The sequence below is a fragment of the Amblyraja radiata genome, chromosome 5 (genome assembly GCF_010909765.2).
Source record: "Amblyraja radiata isolate CabotCenter1 chromosome 5, sAmbRad1.1.pri, whole genome shotgun sequence".
NCBI classification, from domain to species: Eukaryota; Metazoa; Chordata; class Chondrichthyes; order Rajiformes; family Rajidae; genus Amblyraja; species Amblyraja radiata.
Window position 1 is genome coordinate 59,047,054 of NC_045960.1, and position 14,804 is coordinate 59,061,857.

Sequence of the window (14,804 nt, forward strand, 5' to 3'; positions counted from 1 at the left end):
AGGGCTTTGTAGACATGGAGGAGAATCTTGAAGTTTATACGGAACCGCACAGGGAGCCAGTGGAGAGGCCAGGATCGGGGTGATGTGGTCCCTTTTTCGGGTGCCCGTCAGGAGTCTCGCTGCGGCGTTTTGGACCAGTTGCAGGCGGGACAGGGAAGATTGGCTGATGCCAGAATAAAGGGAACAGACGGGAAGAGCTTCACGTTTCTGAACAGTCCTTACATAAGCTAGGGCACTGTCCGGTTTGCCTCTACCCCATTGAGGACATTGGAATTTATCTATGGAAGTGATGTACTACAATGCTGAGAACTACATTTCGTACTTTGCCCATCCCCCTCGCTCTATCTATTGTACGTATTTGAACTGATGGTATCGATGTACATCAGATCTAACTGGATATCAAGCAAAACAAACATTTTCACTGTACCTCAGTACATATGACAATAATAAACCAAATGTAAACCTCATAGGAACACCACAACCTGCAGGTATCCTTCCAAGTCACACATCATCCATATTTAGAAGTATATCACTTTTCTTTCAATGTGGCAGTTGAAATCGTGGAACTTTCTGCTCAATAAGAGTGTTAGAACACTTTTCACCAGAGAAGGACTGTTGAATATGGCTCACCATCACCTTCTCAAGGGCAGTCAGGAATAGGTAATAAATGCTAGCCTTGCCATTAACACCTGGATCCCCGAAAAAAAACCCAAATCCTACATTTTCTGCAGGTGTGGAATTCCTTTGCCCTAATTCTCATGTTGTTTATCAAATGCATATTTGGTACTGGCATCCAGCTGGCTCCCTTCTAAAGAAAGGTAATGTGGACCCAGCCAACCCCCGCAGTTCCAATGGCCACCTGCCCAGCCTTCAGCACAAACCCAGTGCCAGCCTAATCTCCACTCCTTTCTGTCTTCGATCTCTTCCCAAAGGTCCGGGCACCTTGGCCCGGAGCGAACGTTGTGTGTAGGAAGGAACTGCAGATGCTGGTTTACACCGAAACCCGCGGTATGAATATTGATTTCTCTAACTTCAAGTGACCCTCGCTTTCCCTCTCTCTCCGTCCCTCCCCCACCCTAGTTCTCAGATCAGTGTCACTGTCCTCCTGATTACATTTTACTGATTGTATGCCTCCTTGTCAGCTTCCCCTCAGGTAACAAAGATTGAACCATTCTACATTTCGTTGACCAGCCGTCTTCACACCTCACCCTTCCATATCTCTATGTGTCCTTCTCCCCTGACTCACAGTCTGAGAAACAGGGTCTCAACCCGAAACGTCACCCATTCCTCTCCAGAGATGCTGCCTGCCCCGTCCCGCTGAGTTACTCCAGCATTTTGTGTCTATATTCGGCGTGAGCGTTGTGGCTGCGCTATCGGCGATTGGACTCAGCCCCTGTCCATTAGGGCGGGCGGGCGTGTTGCTGCGGTGGATTGGCTGCTGGAGCCGGTACAGAGCGATGTTGACGGGTGTCTTGCCCACCCCCAGCCGGCTGAGTGAGGACGGACAGAGCTGACAGCGAGTTGGTCCGGCTGCAGGGACACGGCCGGCTGACAGAGCTGACAGCACTCGGGCTGCAAGGACACGGCGGACTCAGTGAGGACTGAGAGCTGGTTTGGCCGCAGGGAAAAGGCGAGCTGAAAGAGAGAGGACGGAGAGAGCTGGTCCGGCCGCAGGGACACAGCGGGCTGAGAGAGAGAGGACGGAGAGAGCTGACAGCGAGCGCTCCGGCCGCGGGGACACGGCGAGCTGGGAACATAGGCAGGTAGGCAGTAGCTTGCACTGCATGTCAGCCAGCGGGAGAGAGATTGAGAGCAGGCTTCAGTGGGAACTGAGCGTCGGAGGTGATGCAGAATAACACCGCGCTCATCACCGCCTGATGATAGGCAGCTCGGCATCTGAACAGCTAGACTGGCAGCGGTGTTTACAGCTGAGTGCGCCGGCTCCACTCACATCTGCACTTGATAGCATCTACGGGGGAGAGAGAGGCTGTCCATTTCTTCAATGATGAGGGTGTTTGTGTTGGGAGCTGGAACAGTCTGGATTTGGAAATATTGCTGCAATATTAAAAATAAAAATAAAATAATCAGGAATATAGTGTGAAACACCGTATCCAGAAAAGCAGTCCAATTTGATTGTTTTGCTGTTCCCTTGTGTATTGGTTTCGTTGTAGTCATTCTACTTTTAGACGTTGCTGATGAGAATTTTTATTGTGTGTCAATCTCGCTGTTTCGATATTCCTGGACTAACATAAGTGGGTGCCTTCGGGAGTGCTGATCGTTTGTAATCTCGCTGCTAAGAGTCTGAGATAATCATGTTTCCATTGGAGTGATATAATTTTACTGCTCGTTGCAAGGCTGCACTTAATCGTACTTACTTTGCTTCTGAGCAGGATGAGAGGAGACGACCCCTTTGCCGCTATGAAGAACCTGAAGCGCTTCAGCGACAGAACTGCTGCCGGCGATTTTTTCCTTCAGGCCGTAGATATCCGTGATCCCAATGATCACATCCTCTCGCAAGAAGATTTCGACGAGATAACGGATTTCACAGACCTCCCGACCTCACTCTTCGCCTGCAACGTGCATCAATCTGTTTTTGAAGACGAACAGCGAAGGGTATGTATCACCATCAGTGTAACATGGAAGCGGATGGATCTGAAATTATCAATTAGATTAGTACGTCCTGGTTTCGTTTATATTATAACATCTCAAGCAAAACACCTTGTTTAGTGCCGGGAGTAGGAATAGTGAATACTAGTCAGGCAGTGATGATTGATATTGAAGATTGTGCGAAAGGTAATAACATCCTATCGCAGTAAGAATTTTGTAAAGGAACGAGTTTCCAGAAAAGCTTTCGGTTTTCCAACCGAACATGGACATTTTTCAGAGTAAGTGCAACATGCAAGTTGTTTGTAGGTGAGTGGTGGAAACTGAGTTGATGGGAATGTGGAGAGAATAAAGTTGGATTTCGGCAATAGGTGTTTGAAGTTAGTATGGACGATAGTCTAAAAAAAGGCTATTTCTGTGCTGCATGACGTTGTTGTTGATTTGTTTACTCAGAAAGGGCTAGAATAAGGACGTGTAACTGTAGAGTACAGCTATATTGTACATGAATCAGACAGAGGTGTTTGAAGGGGAGTGGGGAAATGCATGGGAGCAAAGGTTTATCAGGTGGGAGGCAGGAGAAGGCTTGTTGGGGCATAAATACTGGCACAGAACAACTGGGATGAATTGCCCGATCCTGTTTTTGAATGGCTGAGTGATCTGTGATAAACTGTATAACATGTTTTAAATGTGTGATGTTGTATAATGGAAACAATAATGATGACTTTTACAATCTCGATACTGCGAATAATTTTGAGCTGCTTTATAGGGATAGTTCAAAATCACATGAAATGGTTGAATTATTCAATCCACTTTTATCATTACGGTGCTAACTATGGCATAATCATGTACCTGAAGTTGTCAGGTTCCTTCCATGTCCCTGTAAATTGAGAGCTAAAATTATGTTTTATTTTCAGTACAGCAAAAATTATTTATTAATTAACTGATTTTAGCCGAGAGCATTTGCTTCTGTGTTCGATGTGAAATCCTATGGACCCTTTTCCCTGATACTTAGCAATTTTGTTTACAGGATCCCAAACCTATAGGTTATCCCCCCCTCTTTATTTCCCCCCAGAATTAAAAAAATTAAATTATCTGGTTTGCTCCCACACTGCAAAGACATGCAGGTTTCTAGCTTAATTGGCTTTGGTTAAATTGTAAAATATCCCTAGTGTGTGTAGGATAATGTTAGTGTACGGGGTGATCGTTGGTTGGCTCGGACTCGGTGGGCTGAAGGGCATTTCCGCACTGTATCTCTAAACTAAACTAAACTAAATTGTAAGAAGATTTGTTCCTCAAGCTGATCTTATAGACGCAGCAAAACAAGGCAAAGAACTGTGCAAAGCACATGAAAACATCACACTATTTATAGCACACTGAAGAAAACCACTGATCCTGTGTTATTTTTGGATGTGGTGCAAAAAAGCTACTGTAGTTCTCCAAGGGTTACTGTCCAACAATCCTGGTAACTAAAACCTGTATTTTGATGTTAAATGAGGGAGTTTGGTGCAAACCATTTCTCAAAATGTTGCAAAATATGAAAACGTATGATGCTGATATGTGTGTTTTTTTACTGTCGAAGTATATATTCTCTTCATTATTATCTGCTTGAAAATCAATAAGCACCATGATTGTGATTTATTTTCATTTACTTCCAAATTCCTTGCTACACTGAAATAAATCCCAATAAAGGTTCAGATTCTAAATGTAGGGTATAGCAGTGCCCCCAAATAATCTATTTTTGTCTGTAGGTCTAGAGAACATTTTCTGCTCCCAAGTGACCGCTGTTTGAAAAATGTAAAACAATTTGCTTTAAAATGAGTTCCAGATTTGGGAACATAGTGTGGGTCCTGCGAATTTTAGGACGAGTAACATTTATAGTTCCACTTTTACAAGAATACAGTACATAGCAGTATTTTCACATTATTCAAGGAATACTTCTTGAGAAGTAAGTTGAATTCCTCATTTCACATGCTTCGGACTGACTGAGGTTAATCCAATTTAAGCGTGTAAATTTTAATTGGCTGACCGTAAACTCTCCATGTTTTGGGCCTCTTATAATAAGTCTCTAAAATAGCTGACTGATTTCTGCATATATTTGTCAATAGTACAATGAGTGAACGGTTCAAATGATCTCCTACATTATATGAGTGAAGCTTACGATATTTATCCGGGTAAGGGTCCCCACTATCAGGGTAAGGCCCTCTTCTCGCTGGACAGGAGATATGCAAGGCTAAAGTCACGAACCAGCAGGTGCAGGAACAGCCACCATGCCACAACTAACAGGTTCTTGAACCGACTTTTACACACGTAATCCTAGTTCAGCAATTTTTGACCATCTCTTGCATTACCATGGATATTTGTTTCTATTGTGTTCAGTTTTGGTCACCCTGCTATAGGAAGGATACCATTAAGGTGGAAAGAGTGTAGAGAAGGCATTGCCAAGCTGGAAAGTATGCAGAGATGAATTACAAAAATGTTGCCAGGACTTGAGCTATAGGGAATGGTTGAGCAGGCTAGGACTTTATTCCTTGGAGTGCAGAAGGCTGAGGGATGATTTTATAAAGGTGTACAAAATCATGAGGATAATAGATGAAGTGAATGTGTAGAATATTTTACCCAGAGTAGGGAATCAAGAACCAGAGAACCTAGGTTTAAGGTGAGAGGGTAAATAATTAATAAGTGCCCGAGGAGCAACTTTTTCACACACAGAGTGGGTGCGTATGTAATGAGCTGCTATAGTAGGTAGTTGAGGCGGGGACCATTTAAAATACATTTGGTCAGGTACATGGTTAGGAAAGGTTGAGAGGTATATAGGTCAAGCATGGGCAGCTGGTTGTGACAACATAGCTGGATAACATAGATGTGACATCGTGACCAGCGAGGGCATGTTGGGCTGAAGGGCCTGTTACTGTGCTGTATGACTCCAATTGTGTTTTGCCTACTGTCTTGATTTTGCACAATCTTTTTGTGTGTTGTCTCAGTCTTTTTGTCTATGATGTTGCTACCAGCAAGATTTTCATTGTACCTGTACCCCATTGTACTTGTGCTTATGACAATAAACTCAACTTACGATACGATATGATAGAACTTTATTTATCCCAGGAGGGAAATTGATCTGCCACCAGTCATGAAATATTAAATGAAAGTGACAAGTGGAAAGGATTGGGGATGTGCAAAGATTGGGGAGGGGGAGGTGAGTTAGTCTACCCCACGACAGAAGGGGGAGAAGTTGTACAGTTTGATAGCCACAGAGAAGTAGGATCTCCTGTGATGTTCTGTATTGCCTTGACTTATCTTCCAACTTTCATTCAAGGTTAGGCTGTGGATCCAAAATTATTCTCTACTGACCTTCTTCGAAGTGCAGTATGATTGACACTTTAATGTATTTGACCATGTTTGTGGTGAATTGCACTCTTTGCTTTTCAATGATGTTCATTAGAGAGTATCAATGTTTAGTATTATACTGTATTGTTATTTCGGGTTTAGCAACACGTAATACTGGGTCATTTGATCACTCACATATTTTATAATTTTCTCTTCACAAAACGAAAGTAAATGTTTCAGAACTTAGCAGAAAATCAATTTAGAAACATCCTGGTTATAATTTGTGCTCCGATACATGAAAATTAATTCCATGCTGCTTGTGAACCTCTGTAAACAAGCCTCAAGCTGGTTTTGCTGATCAATTCAGATTGAAGATGCAATGAGTTAAGTGAACTAGATAGAAATTTACATGGTAAGTGAGAAGATTTTCTAAATCATCAAAATAGTTAGAATCTTCTATCGAGTGTGAATATTACCATTGGTAATAAATAGAGCACAGGACATTTTACATTAATGATTATTGTTTAAGTGCAAAATAATGGTCATTTCTGATAGTTAGCATCAGTGGCAAGGAATAGATAAACCTGCAGCGTTGTCATGCTGATGTGAAGATGGTGTTTCAGCAATATGGATAGGAACCACTTTTGAAATAAATTAACATTATTGCTGATATTTAAAAAAAGAAAGAATCATATTATAAGTAAGTATCACTTTTATCCTCATTTGACTTCCACCTCTTTATTTCAGTGGCTTTAGAGTAGGAAGTCTCAGGAGAGGTTTGGAGGACTACATTACTAAATAAGTTTAAGAATCATGTTTACGTTAGGGTGCTTATATATCTGGCCACATGGACAATCCCAGATCCCAAAAAAAATCCCAAGGATGGGACCATTTTCATTGCATATTTTGGGGCAGCAGTACTTGGTTTTGATTCAAAAGCGCCTTGGTCTCTTTGGCCAATCACAAGGGCTTCGATAAAAAGGCCCTATCTTCATTGGCAGGATGAAGGTGGAGAAAGTCAACAGCTTTATGATCCTGGACATGCACATCTCTGATGATCTTCCTGGGCTAATCACATTGATGCAATCATAGAGAAGCTCATCAATACTTCTACTTCCTCATAAGTTTGAGGAGATTCGGCATGTCACTGAATATTGTATTGAACATCTGCAAATGGTCAGTGGAAAGCATATTGACTGGTTGCACGATGGGCCGGTTTGGAACTTTGAACGCTCAAGAACAAAGGAAGCTGCAGAAAGTTGTGGCCATTGCCCAGTCCATCACAAGTATTAACCTCCCCACCATTAAAGGAATCTACAGGAAGCAATGCCTCAAGAAAGCAGCAGATATCATTCGAAGATCCACACCGTCCTTGCCATGCTCTCTTCCCGCTACTACCGTTGGTACGAAAGCCTGAGAACAGTTCAATCAGTTCAATCTAGGTTCAAGAACAGCTTATTTCGTTCAATCATCAGTATCTTAAATAATCCTGCAAAACCCTACCTCAGCACCGAAACACTACTGATTTTGCACAAGTCTGCTTACCTCTATGTACTTTGGTTTTTGGACTGTCATTTACTAAATTATTTTGAATTACAGGTGATTTAGTGTAATTTATTATCTAATATTAATAAATTATTAGTTGTTCTGTCTATTGTACCCATAAAGCTGCAGCAAGGAAGAATTTAATTGTTTTCATTCCTATTGGTGCATATGACAAATAAATACTCTTGACTGATGGCTTTGGTAATGGTTCAATTTTTTGTGCAAATCTGGAATTGTAAATATGCTATCACCATGCCTGTTTTGTGGTGCAACACCATTAACTTTAAATCCTCCTTTGAGCTCCTTGTACAATTTGTAATGGTTCACTCTAAAGTTAAATGTGAAGCCTTTTTTCTAAAAATAGTTGGATTTCATTGATTAGTTGGATTAATAGATTTGACATTCAATCATCATTCAGCGCCTTGAGTATTAGAAAGGCGCTATATAAATCCCATCCATTATTATTATTATTATTATCATTTCTAATCCACGGCTAAAATATAACTTGAACTACTATAATTATAAGTATATGAAATTATATAACATCCCTATATTAACATGTTCACATAATTCTGAAAAAATATTGACCTGAAGGGAAGAAAAGTAGTCTTGCTCATGCTGGTGTTAAGCCAGACTTGACCAATTGTCAGAATTGCAATGTCTTTAGATTGAAAAACATCACAAAATTAGCAACATGGATGAAGATTTCAATCTGTCTCTCTTTTATGCTCCTTGTGAATGCTATTCTGTCTAAATGCGTCATTTCCTGATCAATTCCTATTCTTCCTTAACATTATTTGAGAATAATTTAAACCTAATTCAACAAGCAATGGGCTTGCCTCAACTATCCACTTTTAGCCAACTATGGGGATAAAATCAATCATTTCACCCACAGCAGTGTGGTTAAATTCACAGTTTGATATTTTCCTCATATAGAAGTACTTTGATTTCACTGGAAAACATATCAACATTTGACAATTTCCTTAACAATATAAATCACGTAGTTCAAATGTGCAAATGTGACATTAATACTTTTAAACCTAATTGAAGTGATAAGTGTGAAAACAGGCTGGCTAATGCATTTTGACTCGAATGGGCATGCAGGGATCATGGTTGAAAAGCCCAGAGCACAGGTGCCAGCCCCCTGCAAGCTCTTGGCAATAGCTCACATATCTTTAATGATTTCAGGACATCAAAGAGATTACAGTGAAAAATTCACCACAAATCACTGCACAGTCTCTGCTAAGCCCCTTGTGACATTGTGACCCGTAACCCATTCTCGTTTGTGATTGCGTGCGGTTCGAGGCACTTTATTCCAAACACATGCTGAAGGCACTGTTTGTACTTAGAGCACCTTTGCCCGAATGAGTGTCACACTGTCTCTGGTTTCAAATCTAATGGTGTTCCAGTTCAATTATAACAAGTTGAGAAGTGGGAGATTCCACTGCAAAATGGACTCTGCCAGACAGACAATTTCACTCACATGGCTCCTTTACATAGAAACTTAGAAACATAGAAATTAGGTGCAGGAGTAGGCCATTCGGCCCTTCGAGCCTGCACCGCCATTCAATATGATCATGGCTGATCATCCAACTCAGTATCCCGTACCTGCCTTCTCTCCATACCCTCTGATCCCCTTAGCCACAAGGGCCACATCTAACTCCTACTTAAATATAGCCAATGAACTGGCCTCGACTACCCTCTGTGGCAGAGAGTTCCAGAGATTCACCACTCTCTGTGTGAAAAAAGTTATTCTCATCTCGGTTTTAAAGGATTTCCCCCTTATCCTTAAGCTGTGACCCCTTGTCCTGGACTTCCCCAACATCGGGAGCAATCTTCCTGCATCTAGCCTGTCCAACCCCTTAAGAATTTTGTAAGTTTCTATAAGATCCCCTCTCAATCTCCTAAATTCTAGAGAGTATAAACCAAGTCTATCCAGTCTTTCTTCATAAGACAGTCCTGACATCCCAGGAATCAGTCTGGTGAACCTTCTCTGCACTCCCTCTATGGCAATAATGTCCTTCCTCAGATTTGGAGACCAAAACTGTACGCAATACTCCAGGTGTGGTCTCACCAAGACCCTGTACAACTGTAGTAGAACCTCCCTGCTCCTATACTCAAATCCTTTTGCTATGAAAGCTAACATACCATTCGCTTTCTTCACTGCCTGCTGCACCTGCATGCCCACTTTCAATGACTGGTGTACCATGACACCCAGGTCTCGCTGCAACTCCCCTTTTCCTAGTCGGCCACCATTTAGATAATAGTCTGCTTTCCTGTTTTTGCCACCAAAATGGATAACCTCACATTTATCCACATTATACTGCATCTGCCAAACATTTGCCCACTCACCCAGCCTATCCAAGTCACCTTGCAGTCTCCTAGCATCCTCCTCACAGCTAACACTGCCCCCCAGCTTAGTGTCATCCGCAAACTTGGAGATATTGCCTTCAATTCCCTCATCCAGATCATTAATATATATTGTAAATAGCTGGGGTCCCAGCACTGAGCCTTGCGGTACCCCACTAGTCACTGCCTGCCATTGTGAAAAGGACCCGTTTACTCCTACTCTTTGCTTCCTGTTTGCCAGCCAGTTCTCTATCCACATCAATACTGAACCCCCAATGCCGTGTGCTTTAAGTTTGTAAACTAATCTCTTATGTGGGACCTTGTCGAAATTTGACACATAATTCGCAACTTGTTGTTCCTATAATGATATTCTGAACCATTGTAGTAGCTATTACATCACTGGGAACCTATTAATAAACTGCAACATTGATTTAAAGATGTAAAAACTTTCATAAACATTTTAACCACACAATGCATGTACTTAATATACCAAATGTTGTATCTTAATAACTGCTGCAATGTTTAATCAAGAGCAACTTCTCTGTTTAATCCTTCTCTAAACTGCAATGTTCTATAAATGCACTTTTACAAAAAATATGCGCTTCAAGTAAAGGTTTCTAACAATGGTACAATTAAGAATAATCAAGCTGTACTTAATAGGTATTTTGACTTGCCTAATGGAGGCAATCAAAGATAGAAGCTGCATGGTGGTTCAGCGAGGAGAACTGTTGCCCGACAGCCCCAGTGACCCAGCTTCAGTCCTGAGCTCCAGTGCTCACTGTGTGGAGTTTGTACATTCTCCTTGTGTAGGTGGGTTTTCTCTGTGTGCACCTGTTTCCTCCCAGAGGCTGAAGTGGAGAATATTGGTAGAATCTTGCAGTTGACAGGAGAGTGGAGTGAATAAAATTAGATTAGTGTAAGTAGGTGCTTGTTTGTCGGTGCGTAGATTTGCTTGGTCAAATGGCCTGTCTCGGTCCTTTAGGAAGGAGATGAGGAGGAATTTCTTTAGTTAGAGGGTGGTGAATCTGTGGAATTCTTTGCCACAGAAGGCTGTGGAGGCTAAGCCAATGGATATTTTTTAAGGCAGAGATGGATAGGTTCTTGATTAGTATGGGTGTCAGGGGTTTTGGGGAGAAGGCAGGATAATGGGGTTGGGAGGGGGAGATAGATCAACCATGATTGAATGGCGGAGTAGACTTGATAGGCCAAATGGCCTAATTCTGCTCCTATCACTTATGACCTTATGACCTCTATGAAGTATGATTCCTTAAGTAACAGATTAAACAATAATATAGAGGGAAATAGTTCCTCTGTGCACAGTGTGAAGTGAAATTGTAATATGCATTTTTCATAAATGGATCCAATATCATATGTTTCTTTATCATCAATGTATTCAAGAGAGAGTTAAACATAGCTCCTAGGGCTAACGAAATGAAAGGATATGGGGAGAAAGCAGGAACAGGGTACTGATTTTTGGATGATCAGCCATGATCATATTGAAGGCGGCTTTGGCTTAAAGGGTTGAATGACCTACACCTGCACCTATTTTATATGTTTCTATCTGTCTATTAAATCCACCTTTAATTATGAAAGGGATAGGAGTTTTATTATTTTCATAATTGTGCATGTATTTGGGTGTGATTTGGAGAGATATTTGCAGTGCCTGAAAGGAATTTGTGATTGTTTTCCCATCATGTCTGAAGCTGCAGTCAATGAAATCCAGTTTCTCCACAGATTACAGTATTTCAAGATGTAATAAACACAGAAGCAATAAATTAATGTGAATATCAACTTTTTACACTTTATTTCTGCTGAAAGATATGAAAAATATATACTAAGCTTTAGTCTGTCAGGACTGTAGGAGTTTTTAAACAACAAATAAGATCATAATCTCTGCTACAATATCTGTTTGACACTTAAAAATAAAAACAATTTTAAACTGAGACACAAAATGCTGGAGTAACTCAGGGTAGGCATCTCTGGAGAGAAGGAATGGGTGACGTTTCGGGTCGAGACCCTTCTTCAGACTGATGTCAGGGGAGTGGGCGGAGCGGAGATAGAATGTAGTCAGGGGGGAGGTAAAGGGACAGGTGTATCTCCTGCGGTTGCAGGTGAAAGTACCTGGGGAGGGAGTGGTTTGGGTGGGAAAGGATGAGTTGACCGGGATGTTGCGGAGGGAACGGTCTCTGCGGAAAGCAGAAAGGGGTGGAGATGGGAAGATATGGCCAGTAGTGGGATCCCATTGGAGGTGGCGAAAGTGTTGGAGGATTATATGCTGTATGCAACAGCTGATGGGATGGAAGGTGAGGACAAGGGGGACTCTATCCTTGTTGCGAATGGGGGGAGGGGAGCAAGAGCGAAGCTGCAGGATATCGAGGAAGCCCTAGTGAGAGCCTCATCTATAATGGAAGAGGGGAAACCCCGTTTCCTAAAGAATGAGGACATCTCCGATGATCTAGTATGGAAAACCTCATCCTGGGCGCAGATGCGGCGTAGACGGAGGAATTGTGAGTAGGGAACAGAGTCTTTACAGGATGCAGGGTGGGAAGAAGTGTACTCTAGATAGTTATGGGAGTCAGTAGATGTTGGTCAATAGTCGGTCTCCTGTGATGAAGACGCTGAGATCCAGAAACGGTAGGGAGAAGTCGGACATGGTCCAAGTGAATTTGAGTGCAGGATGGAAATTAGTCGTGAAGTTGATGGTCTTTTTTTGACCTGTGTGATTTCATTACCTCAGGCTATTACTTAAAAATTGATTAATTTAAAAAATGATAAAATGGATTTAAAAATATTTCATTTATGATCATTCCATGATCTCACAATTCTGTGTGTATTCCAATCTTTACTTTGATTTCAAGGTAGACACAAAAAGCTGGAGTAACTCAGCGGGTCAGGCAGCATCTCTGAAGAAAAGGAATAGGTGACGTTTCAAGTCTAGACCCTTCTTCAGACTGAGAGTCAGGGGATTGGGAAACAAGAGATATAAATGATACAGGGAACAAATGAATGAAAGATATGCAAAAAGCAATGATGATCAAGGAAAGGTGGAGCCACACTGGTCCATTGTTGGCTATGGGGTAGGTGATAACGAGTTATACAGACAATGAAACTCAACAGTGAAACTAGTAAGATGATGAGGGTGGAGGAGGGATGGAGAGAGAGGGGATGTAAGGGTTACTTAAGTTCGAGAAATCAATATTCATACCGCTGGTTGGTAAGCTGCCTGTGAAATATAACTTGTTTGATTTCTTATACCTGCTTTTTCCTTCCTGCTATGCTAGTGGTAAAACTCTTTAATTTGATTGGCTGATCTACCTTGCAGTTGGCTGTTGCAGTTCCACCATAGATGGTGTCACATTCGAAGTCGCACCCAGACTAGATGGTTAATGCTTTTGAAGGCCTTTTGCAGGGGCGGAAATCCCGGGGGGGGGGCTGTTTTGAGAGGAGGGGGACGATCCCCCCCCCATTTTTTGTAATCCGGATTTTAAAACCCGGTGAAATCTCCGCTTTCCGCGAGACAGTGGGTGTGACTGATGATCGAGGGCGCCGATTGGACGAGAGAGACGTCGGTCAGCAGGCAATGGGGGCGGGACCATGATAATTCAGCGCGATAATTGGAGGACAGAAGTGTCGGTCAGAGGCGGAAGTAGGGGGATGGGACTGAGGATAGAACGCGGTGATTGGAGGAGGGAGACGTCCGTGGAGCAAAGATCATAGAGCGGAGCTTGATTTGCATGCCCAGGTCAAGCGAAAAACACTCTCGGCAGCCCTGGACACAGACCTGCACCTCATCCGCAGCCAAGATCGATCCCGGGTCTCCGGCATTGCAATCGCTGCCGAACCGCCGCTGGACCATCCTCGTCCCCACCCGAGTGCCCCCACCTCCCCATGCCTGGGGGTGGCCAGTGATGTTGGGAATCAGACGGGAGCGATGCCCCCATGCCCACAGCTAGCGCTGAGAAGCAGCGCTAAACCCAGCTCAACTCTGCCTGCCATCGACGGCCCATGTTTATAACCAGCGCAGAGAAGCAGCGCTAGCTCCACGGCTCTGGACTGATGTCCCATCGGTCCAGGCAGGGCTGTAGGTTAACCCGGCGAGACTGGCAGAGTTTTTTTTTCTCAAATTTATTTTTATTAGAAGCAATTGTACAAGGATAGAACGATCGGCATCACAATTATACAATTATTGTACAGCTTCAGTTTAAACCTTATAACCTAAATTAAAATAGGAAAACAAGGAAAGAAGAAAAGAAAAAATGTTGAGATAAAGTAGAAAAGAACACGAAAAAGACCCCTAAGCTACCATAGCAGTGCAGAGGAAAGAAAAAGAAATAAGAGAAGAAAAGATGGAGATATACAGGAAGCAAAATAATGGGTTGTCGTCGCTTATTGGAGGAGACATTTATCACAAATAGGAGAGACATTTGGGAAGATCTTGTTCAATTTGAACTTTGAATAATAGAGTCTGTGCAGTATTTTAAATTGTATCAGGGAGTGCCTAAAATTAAGAGAGCAGTAATGTATGTATAAAAGGCTTTCCTCTCAACTATCCTTTGAGATTAGTAAACCCAATTCATCTTCCCATGCTCGCCTAATCATTTCAGAAGATGGGATGTGTGCAGTTAAAAGGATATTGTAAATGTAGGATATTAACTTACTTGTCCCAGCCTTTCTATTCATGCATTTGTCTAATATATCTGGGCCCATAGAATAACAGTCTTGTGTATGTGTTTTCACATAGTCTCGGATTTGAAGATATCTAAAAAAATTACTAGATTTCAAATGATATTTCTCCTGGAATTCTTCAAATGAGAGGAAGATCCCCTTCTCGTAAAGATCTCCCAACGTTTTGATTCATGAGTTTTCCCATTGTGCAAATGCCTTATCTAAGGTAGACGGTAGATTGTGTGTGTGTGTGTGTGTGTGTGTGTGTGTGTGTGTGTGTGTGTGTGTGTGTGTGTGTGTGTGTGTGTGTGTGTGTG

At 42.2% G+C, this 14,804-nt stretch overlaps 1 protein-coding gene across 1 annotated transcript in view; it reads left to right on the forward strand.

Annotated features, from left to right (window-relative positions):
- Positions 1–1,454: 1,454 nt before the first annotated feature.
- rcan2 (regulator of calcineurin 2) overlaps positions 1,455–14,804 on the forward strand; it is a 297,762-nt gene continuing 284,412 nt past the window's right edge. Inside the window, exons 1-2 of the mRNA XM_033021323.1 lie at positions 1,455–1,763; positions 2,391–2,613. Coding sequence (XP_032877214.1) covers positions 2,392–2,613 — 222 coding nt within the window. The 5' untranslated portion in view covers positions 1,455–1,763; position 2,391. The remainder of the gene's footprint in view (positions 1,764–2,390; positions 2,614–14,804) is intronic.